General features: G+C 45.0%; 1 protein-coding gene across 43 annotated transcripts in view; it reads left to right on the top strand.

Moving 5' to 3' along the window:
* RBFOX1 (RNA binding fox-1 homolog 1) overlaps positions 1–20664 on the top strand; it is a 2070746-nt gene that overhangs the window by 1997178 nt on the left and 52904 nt on the right. For all 43 annotated transcript variants that reach the window (XM_058711264.1, XM_058711259.1, XM_058711245.1 and 40 more), the window contains one exon: positions 16275–16407. In XM_058711264.1, coding sequence (XP_058567247.1) covers positions 16275–16407 — 133 coding nt within the window. The remainder of the gene's footprint in view (positions 1–16274; positions 16408–20664) is intronic.

The following is a 20664-nucleotide window of genomic DNA, read 5'->3' as shown; positions in this document are numbered from 1 at the left end:
GTGTAGCTGCTCTCCCGACCAGCAATCACGCTCCCGACCTTTGTCTCGGGCTTCCTCCGCTCCCGCTTTTATACTGTCCGTGACCAAGCCGTCAGGTTGCCGGCGGCACCTCCCTGCTGAGTTTTATCTCCGTCGCGGCTGTGCTTCCCGACCCCTCACTTCGGAGGGACCGCGTCTCGGACCCGCTCAGTTCCTCTGCGGGAGGGTCTCCCCGAGCAATGGCCGGGTGCCGGTCTCACCCGGGAACGTTGGCGGGACTCTGCTGCTGCCGTCGCCAGAGACTGCGGCTGGGCGCCAGCCCGCCCCAAGGAAGGTTCATGCGATCTCGTGTAGCGGCAGCGTTGGAGGGATCATGCAAAATCACAACACGCATCAGGCCCCAGGTTTCGCCCTTCCCACCAGAGCACCGCCAGGTATGGAGGTGAGGAGTTTCAGACTCTGCGCTCCCCGTTTACAGCGTCTTAACAGAATTTAAACCCTCTCCTTTCTCCTCCCTCTGTTTTTAGTTCAGTCCCTGCGGCTGTTTGCCCTTTTCCTGTCTCTCCAGCTGTTTTTTTTTTTTTTTTTTTTTTTTTTTGCGCGGCGGGGAGGTGCTTTTCCCAAATTCTTCCCTGTCTCTGTCCTCTCTGTGCAAACAAAATAGCTCCCTGCCCTCTGCCGGCTTCTCTCTCCCCCAGCTCACCTCTCCGTGCCATGTACCTGCTGAGTTCTGTGGTTCAGGTTGTGCAGATTGTTGTGTTAATCCTCAAATCAGTGTTCTAGGTGTGCAGGATGGTTTAGTGTTGATCTTGCTGTATTTCATGGATGCAAGAAGCAAAAAAAAAAAACAAAAAGCTTCCATTCTGTTCCACCATCTTGGCTCCACCTGTGCTCTTTTTAATGTTGAAAACTGGTTGGGTGAAAAATCGCCTCTCAGTTTATTCTTGTTTCCATTTGCCTTTCTCCTCATGAGGAGCGTCAGATTCACCACATTAATCATCCCGTGGACATTACCTCTTGTGGATTTCCAGTATGTATCTGCCCCTTTCTCTTCTGGGTTCTTCTGATTTTATCTGTAATTCCCATTGAGAGAGAATTATTCATCAGGGAGAATAACCTAGGAATCGCCCAGGTATTGCAAACATATTTCCTTTTTGGGGCATTGGATCTTGCTTAGGTTCCACTATACATTATTAAATACACGAGCAACTATATCGGTATCATCTTCTACCGGCTTTAGATCCCACTTTAGGTCACAAAATCCGGGTCCGGTGTGGGTATTGTTCGGCACTCTTACTACTTTTCTCAGGCTGCCATAACCAAATACTGTAGACTGGGGGAGCTTAGACAACATAAATTTATTTTGTCGTAGTTTTTGAGGCTGAAAATGTGAGATCAGGGTCCTAGCAAGGGTCATTCCTGATGACCCTTCTCTTTCTGGCTCTTGAATGTTCACCTTTTCACTATGTCCTTACACAGAGCGAGCAAGCCATCAGGTGTCGCTTATTATAAGGACACTAATCCCTTCATGAGGGCCCCACCTCATGATTTTATCTCAACCTAATTACCAACCAAAGGTCTCCTCCCTAAATAGCATCACTTTGGGAATTAGACTTTCAACATACAACTTTTTGGGGGGAGGTGGGGGGGTGGATACTATTTGGTCCATAGCAAGTACCAGAGATACAGTTTTATTTGTCAACAGTCAGAGAAACATTTTCCAGCCTCATTCTGCGGGTGGTTCCATATGCTTATCAGTGCAAACAAGTGCATTTTCGCACAGTGACATGGAAACCACAGATGAACTTTAGATCCATATGAGGAACAAATCCTAAAGGAAAAGGAAGATGACTGGATGACTGTTAACTCCCCCTGAAATTTTTACACCTGACCATAGTGGGGGGTGGGGGAGGCAGAATCTGATACCACAGTCTCAGGATGCTAAATGTTATCAAAATGCAAAATCGCTTCCTCGTTTATTCACTTTTATGAAACTCAAGGGCAAGCGGTGGTAGCATGGTTTTAATTGATGTATTGATTGTAGATTTTATGGAAGTAATTGTGTGGAATTCATAAAGCAATGATTTAAGTGGCAGAAACATACATAAATCAGGCCTGCTCTCTTCTACTTTTAAGTAATTGATAGAACTTCCATTGGTTTCTGTAATTAAAGTAACAGCCTAAATTAATTTATGGCTTCCTCTTTCTTCTGCCCAACACAGAAAATGTCATTAGACTGAGCACAGTTGATGGAAAGTACACGTACAGGTCACTGTGATACTGACATACTGGTTTAAAAACCCATGTGTTCTTTCTCTGTCTCTAGTATCTCAGCTTTGTGGGGCTCTGGAAAGGTCTTTACTAATATTTTCTGGAGGAATCACTTAAAAGGAAGAATAATCTGAGCCGGGATGAGGGTGACACAAGAGAGGGACTTACTTCAGCCAAAAAAACTCAGTAGCCAAGATAAATAATATTCTAATGCAATATTTTTAAAAGTTGAAGTTAATGGAAAAAATCAACGATGAGCAAAATATCAAAATTTTCCATGAAGGCAAGATGAGTATTATTGATTTTTTTTTTTAACCTTAGGGTCCCATATGCTCAGGATAGCACATCTTTTTTTAAAGTTTGAGAGTCTTTTCATCATGGATTTTTTTAATAAAAATTTAATTTTTAAAAAAATTACAGTGAAATATGATTTATCCTGATTACTAGAGCCACCACCTCCCCTTATATTTTGCACCAAGATGAGCACCTAACTGGCTCTAAGCTTGTTCCAGCCCTGAACTAATAATAAAAATAATAGTAACAATACTAATATTGAGTAAGAGTTACTTTGCACTTACTATATGTCAGGCATTCAGCTAAGCTCTTCACATGAACCTTCTCCTTTAATCCTCACAAGAAAACTATGAAATCAATGTGATTTTTATGTCCCTTTTCGTTTGAGAAAATTTAGGATTAGAAGGATTGAGAAATTTGTTTAAGATGCCCCAACCAGATCACCTTCAAACCCAGCCTAACTCCACCCCAAGCCTTCCATCTTAACTAGTGTCTAAATTTACCCACGCGTTCGGGGTGGGGGATGGAAGAGGCCACATGCTTCCCTCCTGGAAATGTCTGAGAAGGGAGTGGTCAAGTGCAGCTTCTAGGCAGCTGTCCAGCTTCAGCTTTCAGGCCAACCTTGTGCTTCCTTTTTCCCATCCCTGGGACGCTACAGAGACGTTTCTTTCCCGTCTGATGCGTCTGGCCAGGGTTGGCAAAATTATTCTTCCAAAGGCCAGAGAGTAAATATTTCCAGCCTTATGGGCCGTCTGCTTTCTCTTGGCAAGTACTCAACTCTTTCTATAGCTTCAAAGTAGCCACAGACGGTACATAGATGAATAGGTCTGGCTGTGCTTCCATTAACCCTTTATTGACCAAAGCAGTCTTGGGGCCCTGTGTGGCCCCCGAGGGCCCCGTAGTTTACCAACCCCTTTGTTAGGCTGACATTCTTACCTGAAAGGGCAGGACACCAGGACTTGGGGAGGGAGAGAAAAAGGAACCTTCTTTTCAGTGTGTACCCCCTTGAGCTTTTTGCATTTTTGCCATTCTATCACAGTTTAAAACCAATAGTGGAAAGTAGGCACATAAACAGAATACCCTTCTCTTGGTACACATCACAGTAAGATATATACATGAATTCAGTCTAGATCATGGATTGACTTAGTTTTGCCCTCATAACCATCAACAAACAAAGGTGGATTTGGAGGCATTATTTTGGTGCTGTTGGCTTTCTCCAAGACCTGCCTCAGTTTCCCTGGGATACATGGTGAGACTCCATTAACTTAGGATGCCTCATCATTTGCCTGGGCTTCTTCTGGCTCCTCCCACAACTTCTGGTTGAACAGGTGCTCTGGAGTGGATCCTTCTAATCAGGAATCAGTGCCTTGCTTCTTCGACATCTGTGGCTCAGGATTATGATGACAACATACCTGTGTCCCCTCTGTCATCGTCTGAAATGATCCCTTCTATTCTTCACTCATTTATCAGTTCTTTGATGGTCTTTATCAAGTTATTTCTGTATTCCGGGTACAGTTCCAGGCACTATAAATACTCCATGAGCAAGGCGTCCCTAAGTCAGCCTCTCGAGTGCTGCATTCTAGTGGGCAAGACAGATAATAGATACGTAGTGCTAATGTCTCAGAATTGCAAACAAATTACAGGGTTATTTGGGGACCACACCTGATGGGAGACTTACATTGTTCACATAGCTTTTTGGTGCCTCTTGGTCCGTTAAATATTGCTGTTTCACCATCATCCAGCACTATACATAGACATACTTGCCTGCTAAAATCCTATTTCCCTGAACCCAGGGACGTGGAGATTTTGAGACACCTAATGTGCCGTGCCCTGCCTGTCGCCTCAGTCACAGCACAGGTCCTGACTTAGTGAACTGTGACTGTCCACAGCTGCCAGCTGCCCCCTCTGCCTTCCAAATCCCAGAGTCAGCCTCTCCACGGCTGAAGCACCGTCTCCTCTGCCTTGTTCCATCAGCCCTGCCTTCCCACGGTTCGGCACAGCTTATGTTAATGTAGTTATTTCACCTGGACACCAGTTTCCTCAACAGGTTTAGTTGTATTTTCAATCCATGCCCCACTACTGCCCCAACAGGGTTAGCTCCTTACCTAGACCACTTTGTTGTTACTGTTTTGTCCCTTTAAAACAAAACCAAAAAAAAGAACAATTTCCAGGGGGGGTGGGAAAGCCCACTAGTTGAACATCCTCAGTTGTTTACAGGAAAGAATCTGCAATGAAGCAGCCACATTTCAGGCGGCTGCCGTCTAGCTCTCCTGGCACTTTGGTTATTAATCTCAATGCAGAATAGTGGCTTTAGTCTTTTGCAGATGGGGGTCTCGCTTCTGCAAAAGGCTGCCAATTGCAAAAACTACCATCCCGTGGTGTGCCCCCAAACATCTTATTTGTCTTGATATTTCTTTCACAGAAGTACATATGACAGATAAGGAGTCACTAGAGGATGGTTTGCTTTGTGTTAGACAGATATTAAAACAATAAACTACGTTGCCCTGGGATTCCAGTGTGTACACAGGCAGAGAACGAGGCCGAGACGAGATGTTTCTGAAAGGCAGTGAGGCAGTTGTTCTGGGGGAGCTCCCTAGAAACCCCAAGTCCTATGACAGCCTTGACAGAAAGTACTTTTTAATGCTCACATTTTTGTAAGACCAACAAACTGCCTGGTGCAGCTCCCGTGTTTAACTCTGGGGCCATGCCTACCTTCCTGTAGCCCTTGGCGGGGATGAGAGAGAAATCCTTCAATGGGCTGAGAACCTTATTTTAGAAAAAATAATTTTTTTGAGCACTCATCCGGACTTCATTTGCTTTCTCAAACTAACGTGGATTTAAAATGGGGGGGAAAAAAAGCTATTCTGAGTTCAGACCGAACCTGAACATTTCAGGGGCCAAAAATAAGATCCTGTTTGATTCCTGGACTATAAAGGGGACCACTTGATGTAATGTAGCAGGTGTGTGTTCCTAGGGGACCCAGCTTTGTAAACTGAGCCAAGTCAGCTCAAAGTCTGCACGGCTGGGAGTGAACAGCTTAGAAGTGGGAGTAAGAACATCCAGTGACGTGTAATTCAAGCACTGGGGGGGGGGGGGGTGGTTCTTGGTGCTTCTTGCACCAAAATGTGCCCAACCACAGAAGTGGCCCCCTCCTCCCCTTGCCTTATTTCTCCTCAAAGAGCACATTTCCCAGTGCAGTGCAGAGAGTCAGGATGGGAAGCTGAGCTTGCCTCCATGGAAGGGAAAAGAGCCTTGCCCAGCTCATTTGAACACGGTAATGTAAACACCTGCTTCACTCCAAAAACACCATTTTCTTAAATCATGTTTTCATTGATGTAAAAGCACTGTCATGCCAGAAGCTATTTTATTGCTCCTGGAGAATTGGGGAGGGGAATGTTTACAAAGTGCAGTTTTTAGGACCAAATAACACACTACATATTTTCAATCTGTCTCCTTGGGTTTTTTGTTTGTTTGTTTGTTTTTGCATGCAGTATAGGATCTTCATGCCTAATTGCTTGTTATAGAAAAACAAACATACCAGAACCACTTCTATGGGCACACCTGCCCGAGGATATATATCATACCCACCCTTGGTAATTGCTACTAGGGTTGAAGAAGCATTTCCCAAAGGTTCATTATTGTTGGCAAACCCTCATCCTTAGTACTGGTTTTACAGAATTCTTAAGCAACAATGTATTCAGTGACAAGACCTGGATTCAGGCAGAGTTGGGTGTCCATTGTCATGGTATACTAGTGGTGTGACTGTGGCCAAGGCTGATTACCAGGAACACACTCATCAGTACCTACCCACTTGTGAGCACCCTCGTGTAAAGAGCCATTCAGACTGCTCCTCAAACAGATGTCTACCCTTTGCCTTTCTTTCATAGAAGGCATCTTCTTGGGACTTTTAAGCTAGTTGGGAATGTTCATATTAACCTAGTGACTGGACAACCTATTTCTGAATGGTTCTCCTTTGGTCTCTTATAGATGGGAGTTTGGGGTGGGTTCCAGCTCAGGCACATGATCCATAGGTCCGGATGACACCTGTCCTCAAGGTTTGTGTGGGGAGTGGCTCAAAGGATTGGGATTCAGCCTTCCAAGTGTGGTAGCTGACTCTCAAAATCAGATGGCCCCAGCGCCGACCATCTGTACCCACAGCGATAGATACAGGGTGGAAGTGAAGTGACCGGTGCATTTGCATCTTGTACCCATCCTGTGCACCACTGCCAACCCCGCTCTGAGAGTTTCATGTTCAGGAGCTGCAGCAGCCCCAGAGAACCATGGGAAACCCATCCAGCCTCTGAAGCTAATTTATCTCACTTGCCTTGTTTCCTACCTGGAGAGGCAATTCTCCGAGCTTGCTGTTTCAGCCACCTGTTAGCCAGATCATGAATGATTTAACAATTGAAACTTTGCTGTGTACCCGCACTCGATAAGGTAATTATTTATATAAATTATTTGCCTTTTTTTCCTCTGGCTGCTTGATAAAAGCTAAATTGACACCGGTACAGGCTTTGTCAAACGAACAGATTATGGCAAATTGCTTCATCCAAATTAAAATAGATCTCAGCATCTCACGGCTTTGTCTCCCGTGTTCCTTCAAATGACAGAAAGCACCTCTGCAAATGCCTTCTGCGGTCCCGCCAAGTTAAAGCCTCCCAAGATTGAGATTCATTCTCGTTTTGCTGAATGAAATGTTACAGAAATCCTGCCCGGGGGGGTATTGTCAATACCTGTGAGTAGACAGATCACAAATACGTCTTCTGCACAGTAAAAGCCTATCTCTGAGCATTCGGCAGCCATGGCATTCACCACACATGTCTGTTGGATTAATCAGACCATTTGTAACCCAGGAGAAAAGAGACAACAGCTAACTTCGGGAGGTAAGCGGGAATAATGTGGCAATTAGTTAAAACGAAGGCTGCTGTCCTCGTTCAAAGACCTAACGATGAAAGAATATTCACGTGAGCACTGTGTGTGGGTTTTTTTTGTTGTTGTTGCCGCTTTTTGAATTTGTTTTTAATTTGGGAAGCATTTCTGCGTTGGGAACACCAGATTCACTGCTCAGAGTAAATCATCTCTGTGTGTTCACTGCATTTAGTTTCCTTTGTTTTTTATTGCTAGGCGACCTGTGTATTTCTTTTCTAAGGAAGAGACTGTTTCTAACAGAGTTATGAGTGATAATAATATTAATACATTGCTTATATTTAGAAAACAAGTGGAATACTCCCAAATATTATGCGAGTTTTTTATTCAAAGCTCTCAAATCGTGGAGAAAATTTCTTGTTGAAGTTAGTCAAAGGAGCTCATTGTTTTGACAGTAGTTAGGTTTGTGGATATAATACCACGCTCGCATACCACAGCTTCCCATCACTGGAAGAGTCCATTTCCCCAATATTTTTGGATTGTGTGTGGCTCCCCTGGCTCCCATCCAGATGTGGAGCAAAACCCCACTGGAGAAGGAAAACAGCTTGCCTTGGACTCTTATCGGGAACATAAATCAGTAGTGATCCCTGTGGCCTGTATCCAATTAGCAGAAAAGGAGCAAAGCCCTTCCAGGTGTCTTGAAATCTCAGAACATAAATATAGAACAGAAGAAATGGCACCTGCCCTCCCCCTACTGCCACCCTCTGCCCCCAACAAGGAGCATATTGAAGTCTCAGGGAGGCTTGTCAACAGATTCCCCTGCAAATTAACTTGGTCCATGACGAATTGGGGCCGGTTTTCTTGGCCGTGGTATGGATACAGGGAGACGATGAAAGCCTTGTACAGGCTGTAGGAGGGAAATAAACACTGAGAGCCCCTAGGGGGCACGGAGAGAGTGGGAGTGCAAAGTTTTTTCCCAGGGCCAACATGGGATGCCTTGATCCCAGCTGCCTCGTTGCCTTGTTGTACAATAGATAAGACCTTGGGCTCTAATGTCCAGCTGTTTGGGTGCAGAGCATTGGTTTCTGAGCTGTTCTCCATCTTCCTGTTTTCCCCGGGACATCGAAGGTAGGAGTTGCACCCGGCATGTGTGCTTTCGCAAAGATTTAGTGAGTTAACCTTTGGGTCTGGCAGTTAGCTAGTGTTAGTAAATAGAAGCTGATAGAGCCTACAGTTGAATCTCCTCTGTCTGATCATGGAGGATGGGACGTTGTACTTTTATCAACTGTAATCACGGCTTTGCTTGCACTTTTCCAGTTAGCATTGTCTGGACTTCTCTCAAGTGAGGTTGAGTCCCTCGACAGTAATGTTCTCACTAAGCCAGACTTTCTCTTAGAATAGGCACCACTCATGAGCAGCATTCTTACAGGTTCGAGGACTGTCCCCCATTTTCCCTCTGTGGCTGAACTGTTATGGCATTCTGAACCCGTCTTACAAGATTCTCAGTAAACATTTCAGTAATTACCCGAGGCCAACTAATCCTGTAGTTTCCAGAGTCACGGCATTGACCAAAATAAGTCCTTAAGACATCCCAATGGAGAGATGCCATCCAGTGAGGTGGTAAGAGGCGGATGAGTGAAGGGGAGAGAAAAGGGTAGTGACAGTAGCAGCAGCTGGGAGACATTGAAGAACTGGGGAGAACCTCTTAGGGGAGGAAGTGATATTGGAGCCAACATTTGAGTGAGGGGATCGAGTCAACCATGGGAAAGGACAAAGGAAAGAGAATCTGCAGAAGCCCCTGAGAAGCAGCAATCACGGGAGGCCGGCAGAAAAGTCGGCATTGCAACCTCAGACAGTAAAGATTTAGGTCAATACGTTTAGCTCAGGCAGTCCAGCCCGTCCAGTGGCACTGTCTTTTCTCCCTCCAACTAATGTCCTTTTTCTCTCCACGTTCAAGTTCTTGCCAGCTCCTTCGACACATCCTAATCAGACCTAGAACAGCCTAGAAACTTCTGGCTAATTTGGACCTGACTAAAACTTTTGTACCATGATGCCGTGTAAAGAGATTCAATTATGGTGCGCAATGTTTTGTGAGTAACTACCACCCATAAAAAGTTAATTAATCAGGGCTGTGTCAATTTCCTCGTGCCATGTCAATTTGCTGCCAGGTAATTAATCACTAATCACCCACCAAGCAGCAGGCTGGGGGGACAATCCGCAAGCCATTTATTGTCTTTTTCCCAAATAAATGGCACACGCAGCAAGGAAGAAACACATCTTGCCTTTCATAATATTTTTATCGACACTTTTGCAAGTTGTAATAGACTGCGGCAACAAGCAGCTGTAGTTCAATGGAATATGGATATTAAAGAAACAAATGAGCGGAGATTTATAGGACATTGCGTTCCTGTTATGTCAGTTTTGAGATTAAACCCAGCAAATGAACAGTGAAAAATTACTCTTCCATGTGGGGAATGGTGATTAGCCTTGTACATTAATTAGAAATTTTTGTTTTCCTGTTCAATGCATCTCAAATGAGGATGTCCTGTAAGGAACTGTTTGTCCAAAATGTGGATTTATTCACTTCTAAACAGCGGTATTTAATATCAACATGCATTTTGAAATGAAACAAGAGTCAATCCCAAATGTGTGTTTCAGGGATAGATAGACAAGACTATGAGAATCAGAGATTCCAACAAATTAAGTGGCTATTCTGGTCATTTTGTAAGTGGCTGAATGGGTGGAACACCCCCTTTTTCTCCCCAAACCTTGAAATTGCTGAATTTGGACAAAATTGAGAGCCTTTCCATTTTTGTTTTGACCTAGAACTAAATGTGTTCCTTCATATTAAATTCCCTATTTAATGTCATTGAAAGATAGTGACCTAGTTGCGTATAAATTCTGTCTTAAGCCAATTTGATGTACTTTTGTTTGAGATCCGTTTTGAAAAAATAAGCAAACACTTCTGTCATTTGGAAAAAATAATCCCTTTTTTTTTCTTGACTATTCAATGTGATGTTTATCACACAGTGCTGTGCCTCCACAATTGAGCTATAGCTGGCTGTTTATTTCACCTCGGCATATTACCTACTATGCCACTTCTTAATTTATGGTCCAACACATAGAACAGGAGTTCCCCCCAAGGGTAATCCTGCAGACCTGTGAACCTGCTGTTGAAAGCATGTCTGCACCCCCAGAATCGTATGAGCATTTCCTAGCATAAATTACCCACAGAACAATTCAACCTCAAATTAGCACGGACATGTCTCGGTCTTAAACCATTCAAAGGGTGGGGAAAGGTGGCATGTTGGTCCGAAGGGAGAGAAGAGAGGGACAAAGAGAAAGCCCTCTTCTCCATTCTGATGGCACACCTTTTCCAGGGCATCTGGCAACCTCATGCAAATTCAAACCAGCGCACAAATGCAAAGAATAATTGCCCATTACGGCGGCTGTATATTTTTATGGCTTTGATGCAGAATCTGACCCCCTGTTGGCTTTTGCATCTGCTATGCTCCCATCTCTCCCAAAGCTCTAAAACTTTAATATGCACTTTATAACCCTCAAGTATTTTCCACTGGTTTTGTGTTTCTTCTTTGGGGATTTCTGGGCTGGTGATATGATCTCATTTGTGTTTATTTCGAAGGTAAGCACCATATTCGTAAAAGAGACAGAGGGGGAGAACACACGTTTGTCACTGTAAATACACGGAGTGCAGAGCTCAGAGAAGGTGGGAGGTGGGGGCTGTGTCTTCGATGGGAGATAGGCAGTAAGCAGTTGACACTTTGGTAAATGGCCCATTTGCCTGGTTGATACACCCACACATCTTCCGTTTAAAAATGTTGATTTGCCTTGATACTCGAGCACATCACAGCATGACTCTTGTTACATCCCTAAAGTTTCCATTCCATTGAGTTCCATGGTATACAACTCCTCATGCCCAAGAACTGAGAGCGTTATTCCACTAACCTCCCCCAAAATATGCTCTGGGTATAAATCTCGCTGAAGGTTGGGAGTGGGTAGGCTAGGAATGTTGATATGTCAACAAGATGTGCAATTGGTATTTGCTCCAAAAGCTCTTGCCCTGTTTTCTTTGAGAGAAACTCATTTTTAGCTTATGAGCTAAATCCAATTTTCGTTGCAGTGATACCAGATTTTTCACTTTGATTCATGCTGGATAAGGTTTAAGAGGGAACCTTTCCAGTATAATGAACCTGTGTTTTTTTCCCCTCTTCCCTTGTCTCCCTCATGCCAACAGCTAAGGATTTATACTGTATCCACAAAGCGACCTGAATCCTTTCCATTGTTGCCCATTGATGGTCTCTTTACATGTTTATTAACTGGAAGGAAGTTCAACTAGAAAAAAAATCAAACTCCAGCATTAGGGGTTTAGAAATGCCTATAATTTGGTGTCTTTTCTTTCTAACATTGTTCTTTAATTAACAAAGTGGCTTTTACAAACATGGGACAGGGTGACAGGTTTACGGCTTTGATTTACAATGATTTACTCCGTTCCAGAAATGGAGAGGACATTGTGAGTTTCCATTTGGCATTTTGCGTTAGATTTATTAAACATTTATTACCCACTCACTGGATCCAAACTCCCAAACTGGGGCACTGATAGACAATGTGATAACTTTGACTCAACAAGCGATAGGTGTGTCATGTGCCAAAGTCAGCACATAATTGAGATGTCTTCTTTCTATGTGGTTCAAGGATAAAGCCATTTCACTGTTGCTTAATCTCTGCCTGAATCATCTGTCTGGGTAATTGCTTCAAATATGCATTTAACCATGTCCCAGCACCTCCAAGCCAATGCACCTGGTAGGAAAGCAAACAGACAAATCAGCTGTTGTTGGATTTGTCTTGGAATTGACCATTTGTCTTAGAGGAAAAAGAAGAGAGCCACTCGAGAGTCCTAAACCAGCTGCAGGAGGGTGGGGGGAGACTCCTCTATTGGAGATGAGGTGAAATACTGAAGGCTCAGCTACAAACGAGAGAAGTTAGGGAGTAGAAGGAATGTTATTTTCCGTTGTTACTTGTTGCATACATTGATTGTGCTTGGAGACTGAGATTGGTTGGGTTGCCAGAGAGACTGTCTGGGGCTATGTGAGGGAAGGAACCTGACCTCACAGGCCTTTTAATGGGTATCACCTGTCTGGGGGTGGGGGGGTGGCATTTGAGTTCCACTTTTCTCCAGAACAAGAAGCTGATCTCCCATTCCTGACACAGCACAGCAGTGAAAGTGAGTTTCAACGAATGAAGGTTTTGCAAGACTTCCAAGTATAATACTTTGATCTAAGTCCTCTCCCTTTTAATCAGAAGCACACGTGTCCCAAGCGTGGTTGCCATTCCTGGGCCAGTGCAGCACCTGTAAAGTATGGATGTAGAACTTACTTGTATAGGGATCATGGCTGAGATCCTGTTGTGGCCTTTGCCCACTGTGTATGTGCAAATCCCGGGCAGGACACTTTGTATGGAGGGCAGTGTCAGGGAAGGCAGACGGTGAAGAGGGAGTGCCTCTACTGTCCCCGTAGGAGGGACACTAACATTGGTTCACCTCCTCCAAAGGGTATCCAGGCACCTGCTCTGTGCTCTGGGCACTCTTCTGAATCAATAAGCAGAACATAGGGAGATCTCTGCCCTCATGGAACTTACACTCTAGCAATAGCAAGAGTCTAAGCCACTTGATGGCTGGTAGACCTAGAGAGCTTTGTGGCAGATTTCTTCCAAAGGAGATTAAAACATAAATAAAAGAAGGAAGGAGGGAAGGAAGGAAAGAAGGAAGAGAACGAAGAGAGGGGGCAGAAAGGAGGACCAGAATAAGAAGGGAGGAAAGTAAGAAAGGAAAGAGGAAGGAAATGTTCATTAATCGTGATGACTAACTAGAGGCTTCGTAAAGAGATCCCTTGGCAGCCTGAGACTGGTAACAAAAAAGAGAGAGGTGAGCAAACCCTCCATCTGGGAGACTCATACTTCCTCCATGAAGCCTCTGGTCCAAAGCATGAACTGCGGAACCCCCTTATTTTGCCTCAGGGCACTTGGCCTCCCAAAAACGTGATTTTTAAACCAGGAGTCAATGTGTTCTCCCTCCTCTGTTCCTTTAACAAAGTAGGAATCCCTCTCGTGTGCCCTGCTTGGAGAAACCCCCAAAGCCTTGCATTAAGACCTGTAGCTACCTTATCCTGCATCAGCAGAGACATCTTCCCCCTGCAGCAGAGGGGGTCCAAATGAACTCCTGGCTCTATATCCTCAGCGGCTCGTGCTGTCGAGCTTCTGTTTCATGTTGTATCTCAACATCTAAATCCTCCAAGAATTATTGTAAAACCTGCTTGTCGCTGAGAGGGATCTGGTCTCACTCACTGTGCACCGTAGCCAGCGTTAATGAATGGGTCAGCATAATTACCGTGTTTCCTCACACAGGCAGCCAGCTGCTCTGCCAGATTGTGAATTTTTCATTTTCTTTATTTCAAAATGCAGGGCGTTCCTATGAAAACTTAATGTTTGAGCAGCAAGACAGACTTGCAGTCAAAGCTGTGCGCTTGCCCATTTTCTCCCCAGTCCGGAAGCAAACGTCTCAGATCTCATTACTTCTGGGCTTTTATGGTGTTCAGAATTATTGGCTTTCCCCATTAAGACTGACACCTCTCTATAATTTCAAGCACATTAGTTGTAACACAAGTCAGGAGATGTGGGTGCATTGGGGGCTGGCAAGCTGAGAATTAAGGACAGCTGTGCGATTTGTCTTTCACAGCAATAAAAAAAAAAAAAAAGGTTAAAAATAACCTGTATGGTCTTTTCCAACACAAATAGACAAAATCATTCTGACTCGATTCTATGATCCCAGCATTTTGCCCTCCGTCGTGAGAGAAAGATATGGTGGAATCCATGAGAACACGAAGAGAATTCCAGATGATAGCCAGTCTTCAGGTTGGAATCAAGGGTTTTAGTCTAGTCTGTGCAGTTCTGCGAGATGGTATGGAATTGGGGCTTTTGTGGGAGACGCCATGGCCTCGTCTCCCCATCCCCTGCCCTCCCCCACTGCATAACTAGAACACAGAGTGTCCGAGGACTCCACAGCCAGTGAAGAGATGGGATGGAGGGCTTCTGCTCCTGAATGTGGTGGAGGAAGGGGAGAAGCCCCTCCATGGCAGTTTGGATATAAGGTGGAGGCAACTTCAACACAGCATGAAACAGGACACCCTGTGAGCAGTTAGGTGTTCCCCCAAAATGAGCTCCTGGAGAGAGGTCTGTGTGCACTGATTATCTCCTTTTGAGAGCCTCCCTTGTGGTGGGACGACCTGAGCTTGTATGTTCATATCACGCCCAAAGACACTGTCCATACAAACACCGCGTGAACAAGTCCCAGGAGAGAGGGAGCAGGGGAGGGGAGTGCACAGAGGAGGAAATCCTTCCAGCCCTGCTCTGTTTTACCTGTGTCTCCCTCCCTCTGGAAAGCTCCTGTTCTGTTAGAGACTGGTAGATGGGAGAAGAAGCTGGGGACAAGGGTGGGTGGGGGGAGGTTGACTGGAAACTGCCCATCACGTGGCCTCTCCACAACCTACAACTTCATCCACTTGTTGCTGTAGTGAAGCCACCCCTGCATCCATTCAGGGGTCCAATATTGAGAGCCCACTGTGAATAAGATCGGGGGGCTTCTGCCGACTTGGGGAGGCACGTGCTGGAGAGGCCGAGAGGAGCTTGCCCGTTCTTTGGAGAGAGAAAAGTTAACACACCCGGCATAGCAAGAGCCCTGTGAGATGCAGACAAATAGGAACAGCAGAAGCGGTTTCCTGAAGCCGGGGGTCGGGGGGCGGAGGGAGCATTGTCTCAGAATTTGCAGACCCCCCCAGGAGGAAGGACATCCCAGGCAAGAGAATGAAGATCAGGGGTCTCTGGGTTCAAGCTTCATTCCAACATGACTACTCAGCAAGCCATCCTGCTCAGAGAATTTTTCCCCCAAGGAGGAAAAACCCAGCTCACACCCTCTTCTTAAGAGTTGAATTCCCAGACTTCTGTGAGGTTATATAAGGTTGTTGTACGTGTCTTCAAAGCTGTTAAGTGGTTTGGGGGCTGATGGGTCACTGGTAACCATTTGTTTCTTGGAGCATAAAGGGTTTGCACAGTTACGATACATGCACGTGTCCGTAGGAACGTTGTATTGCAATTTAAAAATTTTAACAAGCCATAGATGGACATCAAGGAAAATGTGGGAAATAAATAAAAACAAGATGGGGAAAGCAGTGAATAGACAACACACACACAGTTCAGCACCAGAGATAACTAAGAACACACTGAAATATGTGTGCGTATGTATACAAAATTATATACATACTTGAACATATATGTACGCATAGTACACGTTCACATAGACGTGTGCATTATATAACACAATATAAACACGGGCATGCATATTCACTCACATGCACGCACGTGTGTGTATACACCATACTCAGGCATGTTGTATGCTCACACACATATAAATATTACACACAATATACATGTGTGTACAGACAGAAGACAGATGTTGACAATACAATGCACATACATCTTGCAGTCTGCCTTTGTAAAATTTGAACTCTGTGCAGTGAGCTTGCTTCCCGTTACTAAGAAGTCTTTGTAAATGTTTGTCATTTACCGTATTCTCTTGGGCACAGGGACCACCTCCTTAAGTAGCCCGTCCTGCCTGGACTCGGACCTTGGCCTCCTCCCCGCTGCCCGCCCTTTACGAGCCTGATCCTGGACAGGGGGCAGGTGTCCAGCTTCCGCCTGCAGGGAGAAGGGTCCTGGCGGGGGGGCGCGTCGCCCCCAACAACAGGTGTGCTTCTGAAAGCCTTTGCTCTGCTCTCTCCTTTCCGCCCCCGCAGTGCCCGGCTTCCCGTATCCAGCCGCCACCGCCGCGGCCGCCTACCGAGGGGCGCACCTGCGAGGCCGCGGCCGCACCGTGTACAACACCTTCCGGGCCGCAGCGCCCCCGCCCCCGATCCCGGCCTACGGCGGGTAAGTCGGTCAGCCTCCCCCTGGCGGCGGGCCTCCCGCACCGCCCCCTCCTGTTTGCGAGCGCATGCTGGTCTTGACCGCCCCACCGGAACCCACCCCAGCATGCATTCCGCGCGCCTGCAGTGGAGCACCTTGCAAAGAGTATTGAGAAATGAATGTAATTTGTCCTGTCATGGTTGGTGCCTTTAAGCATTCTACATGTCACATGTTGTTATGTAAATTCTCTTTGAGACTGAATGCTGGAGAACAGAGAAATGGTTACAGCCAAAGATGTATTTCTGATGATTGCAAACATCTGGTTATTAAGGAGGTTGGATCACATTTGCCCCTTGAATCTGGCCATGGAGGGACGCGAAGTTTCCAAACATAAAATTCGCTGGGGGGATGGGGGGGCGTGGTTGGAAGGGGGGGTGGTCTTGCCGCCCTCCCCAAAGACACCTTGCACTTCAAAGTTTATGAACCCTTGCCTGAGAAGAGAAAATTAGGTGTGGAGTCGAAAGCAAAAGTTCAAAGAAATTGGAAGTAAGACTCGTTTCCATTGGATTTTCCAAAATGTGCATTTGCTTTCCTTTCCCCTCTGCAAGGAAATGCAAGTTAACGTGTTCCCCGTGGGCAGTTTGGTTTTTGTGCGCATGGACTTTGGCATTCCCAGGTGAAAATCAAAGAGGGCTGGTGAACACTAAGAAACAGTGGTACTGTGGGCTGCAGCCCTGAAATGCTACCGTTTCTTCCTGTTAAGGTATCCTCCTGGAACATTCGGTGCCCTGGAGTCAGGGAGAAAGAAAGAGATGTCTCTGGTGGTCCTTGGGGGATGTTTGGAATGTTCGCAGACATTTTGGGTTGTCTCAGCAGGAGCAGCAATCTAGTAGGTAGAGGCCAGGGATGCTGCTTAAGATCCACAGTGCACAGGACCCCCCTTCCCCCAACACAAAGAGTCATGAGGCCCCCAGTGTCAATAGTACTACTCAGAAAAACTCAGCTGTGTGCAAGACAGTTTGGCTCAAGGCTTTCCTGGCCAGTGCCTGGCTTTCTGGTCTGTAGAAAGAATACGGTTGTATTCCAGACTGTACCAAAAGGGTTAATGCATTTTTTATAGCTCTGTTGCTTATAAATTTTTTAGAAAACCTGAATGAGCCTAGATCATCTCTCTATTATACTGATGACAAAGGAAACCACTCTTTTTTCATTATTTATTCATATCTCACCCATTGCAGAGGAGAGCATTTGAAGTGTTTCAAACACAAACGCAATGAGACAAAGTTAAGAATATAAATAAATGAAACTCGATGAAATCATCAGGAAGGGAAAACACAGGTAGAGAAATCAGTCAGTGTCCATTGTTTCTTGTGTTGTGATTAGACTTAGGTCACTTCTGAGTTTCTTAGTGGACAAAACAACAGCACAAATTTCGTTTTCACTGGAATGATGATAGATAATAACAAACCAAAGATAAATTCACCATAAATTCTCCCCACCCTCCAAAAAGATGCATCTGTACATCCTAAGCCTTAGACATACGACGATGTGATACAAAGAATCATCGATAGTGTAATCATTATCTCCAGCCCCACAGTGTTGAGCCCGTTTTATAGATCCAGAAATGCAGAAATAAATACATGTTATTCCCAAGGTCACACAGTAAGTTGTTAGGAAGGGAAAAATCCCCCACCAAGTTACCCTGCAGGCTCATGTAATTACTAAAGCAAGATTCATAAACCATAAACACAAAATTGCATGTTTATACCACATTAGTTTGTCTGAAAATTATTATCTTATCTTAGTAGACGGTAATTGTAGCTTTTTGGTACATGTACCCTCAGTATCTCACTACTATACTGAACAGGAAAAAAAAATAAAGTAAAATTATACGGCTTATCCTCACATGAACTATTTATAAAAATCTCAAAATAACACACCTGCTGTAAAATCGAAATTCTCTAACTTAGAATGAACTTGTTCTTTGCTGGGGATAACCGTGCATAACTAATTAATGCCACATTCACCAGGGAGACACATGGGCATCTCCAAATGGTGAAGCACTGTGTTTGTGACTGCTTTAGACGTGACTTAACTTTAATATTCCAGCAATATGCCTAATCATTTTGGTTAGAATAGTACATTGTGCCTCTTTGCTGGTAATATTCTGAGTGGAATCCTGAAACCGCTCTAAGTAGTAAGATGAAATTCTCAGGACAGGAGGAGGTGAGAGGGGGGGAAGAGGAGGAAGAGGAAGAGGAGAAAAGGCTGGGGTCCGCGTGCCCATGTCTGCAGGTTCTATGAGAGCAAAGTGTTGGTGGAGAATAGGAAATTCAGCCAGGGTGTTTTTGCTGTATTAGAAAGTGCCTGGAGTGCGCTGGCCCCAAATGAAAAAGTGTGAGTCCAGCATCTTAAGTGAAGGTTTCCCTTTCCCTTTGCTTGTTGGCTTAGGCTGCAGGAAATTGCACAGAGGCAGCTCCTTTTGGAGAGAAGAGTGGGGGGCAGCACAGAGCAGATCCTGGCTGGAGTAGTGAGAGCCCTGGGCTTGAGTGGAAGCAAATAGCAGAGAGGTTGGAAGAGGTTCCTGTTTCCAGGAAGTGACATTATCAGGATTCAGGGGGTCCAGGAGATAGTGTGGATTTGTAGCTGTTTGTCTCCGAAGCCCTTTGGGGGAAGATTTCTAGATTTGACTAATGTCTTTACTCCAGTGCATTTTAGCTTAACATCTCTTTCTGTCTTGCCCCTTTGAAGGAGTTTCTTCCTGTTAGGGGCAGGAGCACCATATAAGCTAACAATTTCAATAAATGTGGTAAGTGATAAGGTGTGGTGTTGTGTGAGCACCAAGGAAGGCCCCTTAGCTCAGTTTTTAGAGAAGGCTTTCAGGAAAAGAAGAAATGTGGGATGCACTTAAGTCCAACCATTTCCTAAATTGCCACGTTGAGATCTCATTCCATGAGTCTCCCTCGCACCCAGTGATCCACATCTTTTCTACAATGTCATCTAGCAAGCTGCATTTGTTACTATTTTCCATTTGTTACCTGTCAAAGATTTATCTAACTGCCAACCTACACCTCTCTTCTTCATGAAGTATGCAATATGAATATACCCTGTCACTGAAATCCCAATAAAAAGTGTGTCATTTATCCTATGTCCATGTATGGCTTCCATATTGTTTTCCCAAGATAGTGAAAAAAAAAAATCCCACATAACCCCCATGGCTACTTTTGTGGAGTCTTAGGTGACCCTTGGAGGTACCCAACATCAAGATAGTCACACAGGAGGATTCATCAAGGATGCCTTCTCGTCCATCCACTTCCTTTTATTGATTTCGTTTTCTCCTCCACATCCTGATATTTTCTGAAGTTCCTCCCAGCAAGTAAAGAGCACAGGTGATGGAGAGGCCCTATTCTCTTCTTTCTCACATAGCTAAAAAGGAATTTCTTGGGACATTAATATGTGATCATTTTCCCTAGAGGAGGGGGTTCTCTTTGGACCCTGGATGGATCATAGGAATGAGTAGAAAATCTAGACCGAGCCAACCAACTCAGTATTGATTACCAACGTTAACTGAGTGAGGATGGGTGATGAGTTAGAAACCTAGTGTGTGACCCCTTCCTGGGAGGCACCTGTATTCCCCACATGCCACAGAGTTGGCTCTAGACAGTGGCGCGTCAATGGTGTGTAGACTATGTATATCATAAATAAAATATCCATTAGTGAATGGTTTCCGAGAGCACTCAATGGGCCGGGTCTTCCATATTTCTCCTTGCCCTTGATCCTGGAGTCCATTTCGATTGAGAAGCCTCAATGTCCAGTCTGTCTTCCTGTGATTCACATTTGGGAGAAATTGCACATTGGGTAATTGCCATCCAAGGAATCTTGCAGACTGATGATCCGTGGGTGGAGGTGCCGGAGGTGGTAGGTAAAGGGATTCGAGACACACCCGCCAGATTCAGTACAACATCTCGTACTAGAAGACGGCAGCTAAGCCCCAATGCCCTCCCAAAGGAACCCCCCGAGACTGGCCTAGCTGAATTCTTGTTCTTAATTAATTAGCTAATTAACTATTAAGCAGCTACTTGCCAAGTGCCTACTGTGCACCGTGCACATTGTATGGTATGGGGACACAGTAGGCACTCTAATGGAGCTTCAAAGAATGTCTTGAAAATTATTATTCTAAGCCAAACCTCCAGCGTCTGCTATAGGGCTTTGGTTTTGGTTCTCGGGGTATCTTTGAAGAAGACGTTCTATACTTTCGCAGGAAATTAGCTATGACACGTC

The sequence above is a fragment of the Neofelis nebulosa genome, chromosome 18 (assembly GCF_028018385.1).
Source record: "Neofelis nebulosa isolate mNeoNeb1 chromosome 18, mNeoNeb1.pri, whole genome shotgun sequence".
Taxonomy (NCBI): domain Eukaryota; kingdom Metazoa; phylum Chordata; class Mammalia; order Carnivora; family Felidae; genus Neofelis; species Neofelis nebulosa.
Note: the sequence above shows the minus strand (reverse complement) of the source record. Positions and strands in the feature narration are given on the sequence as shown.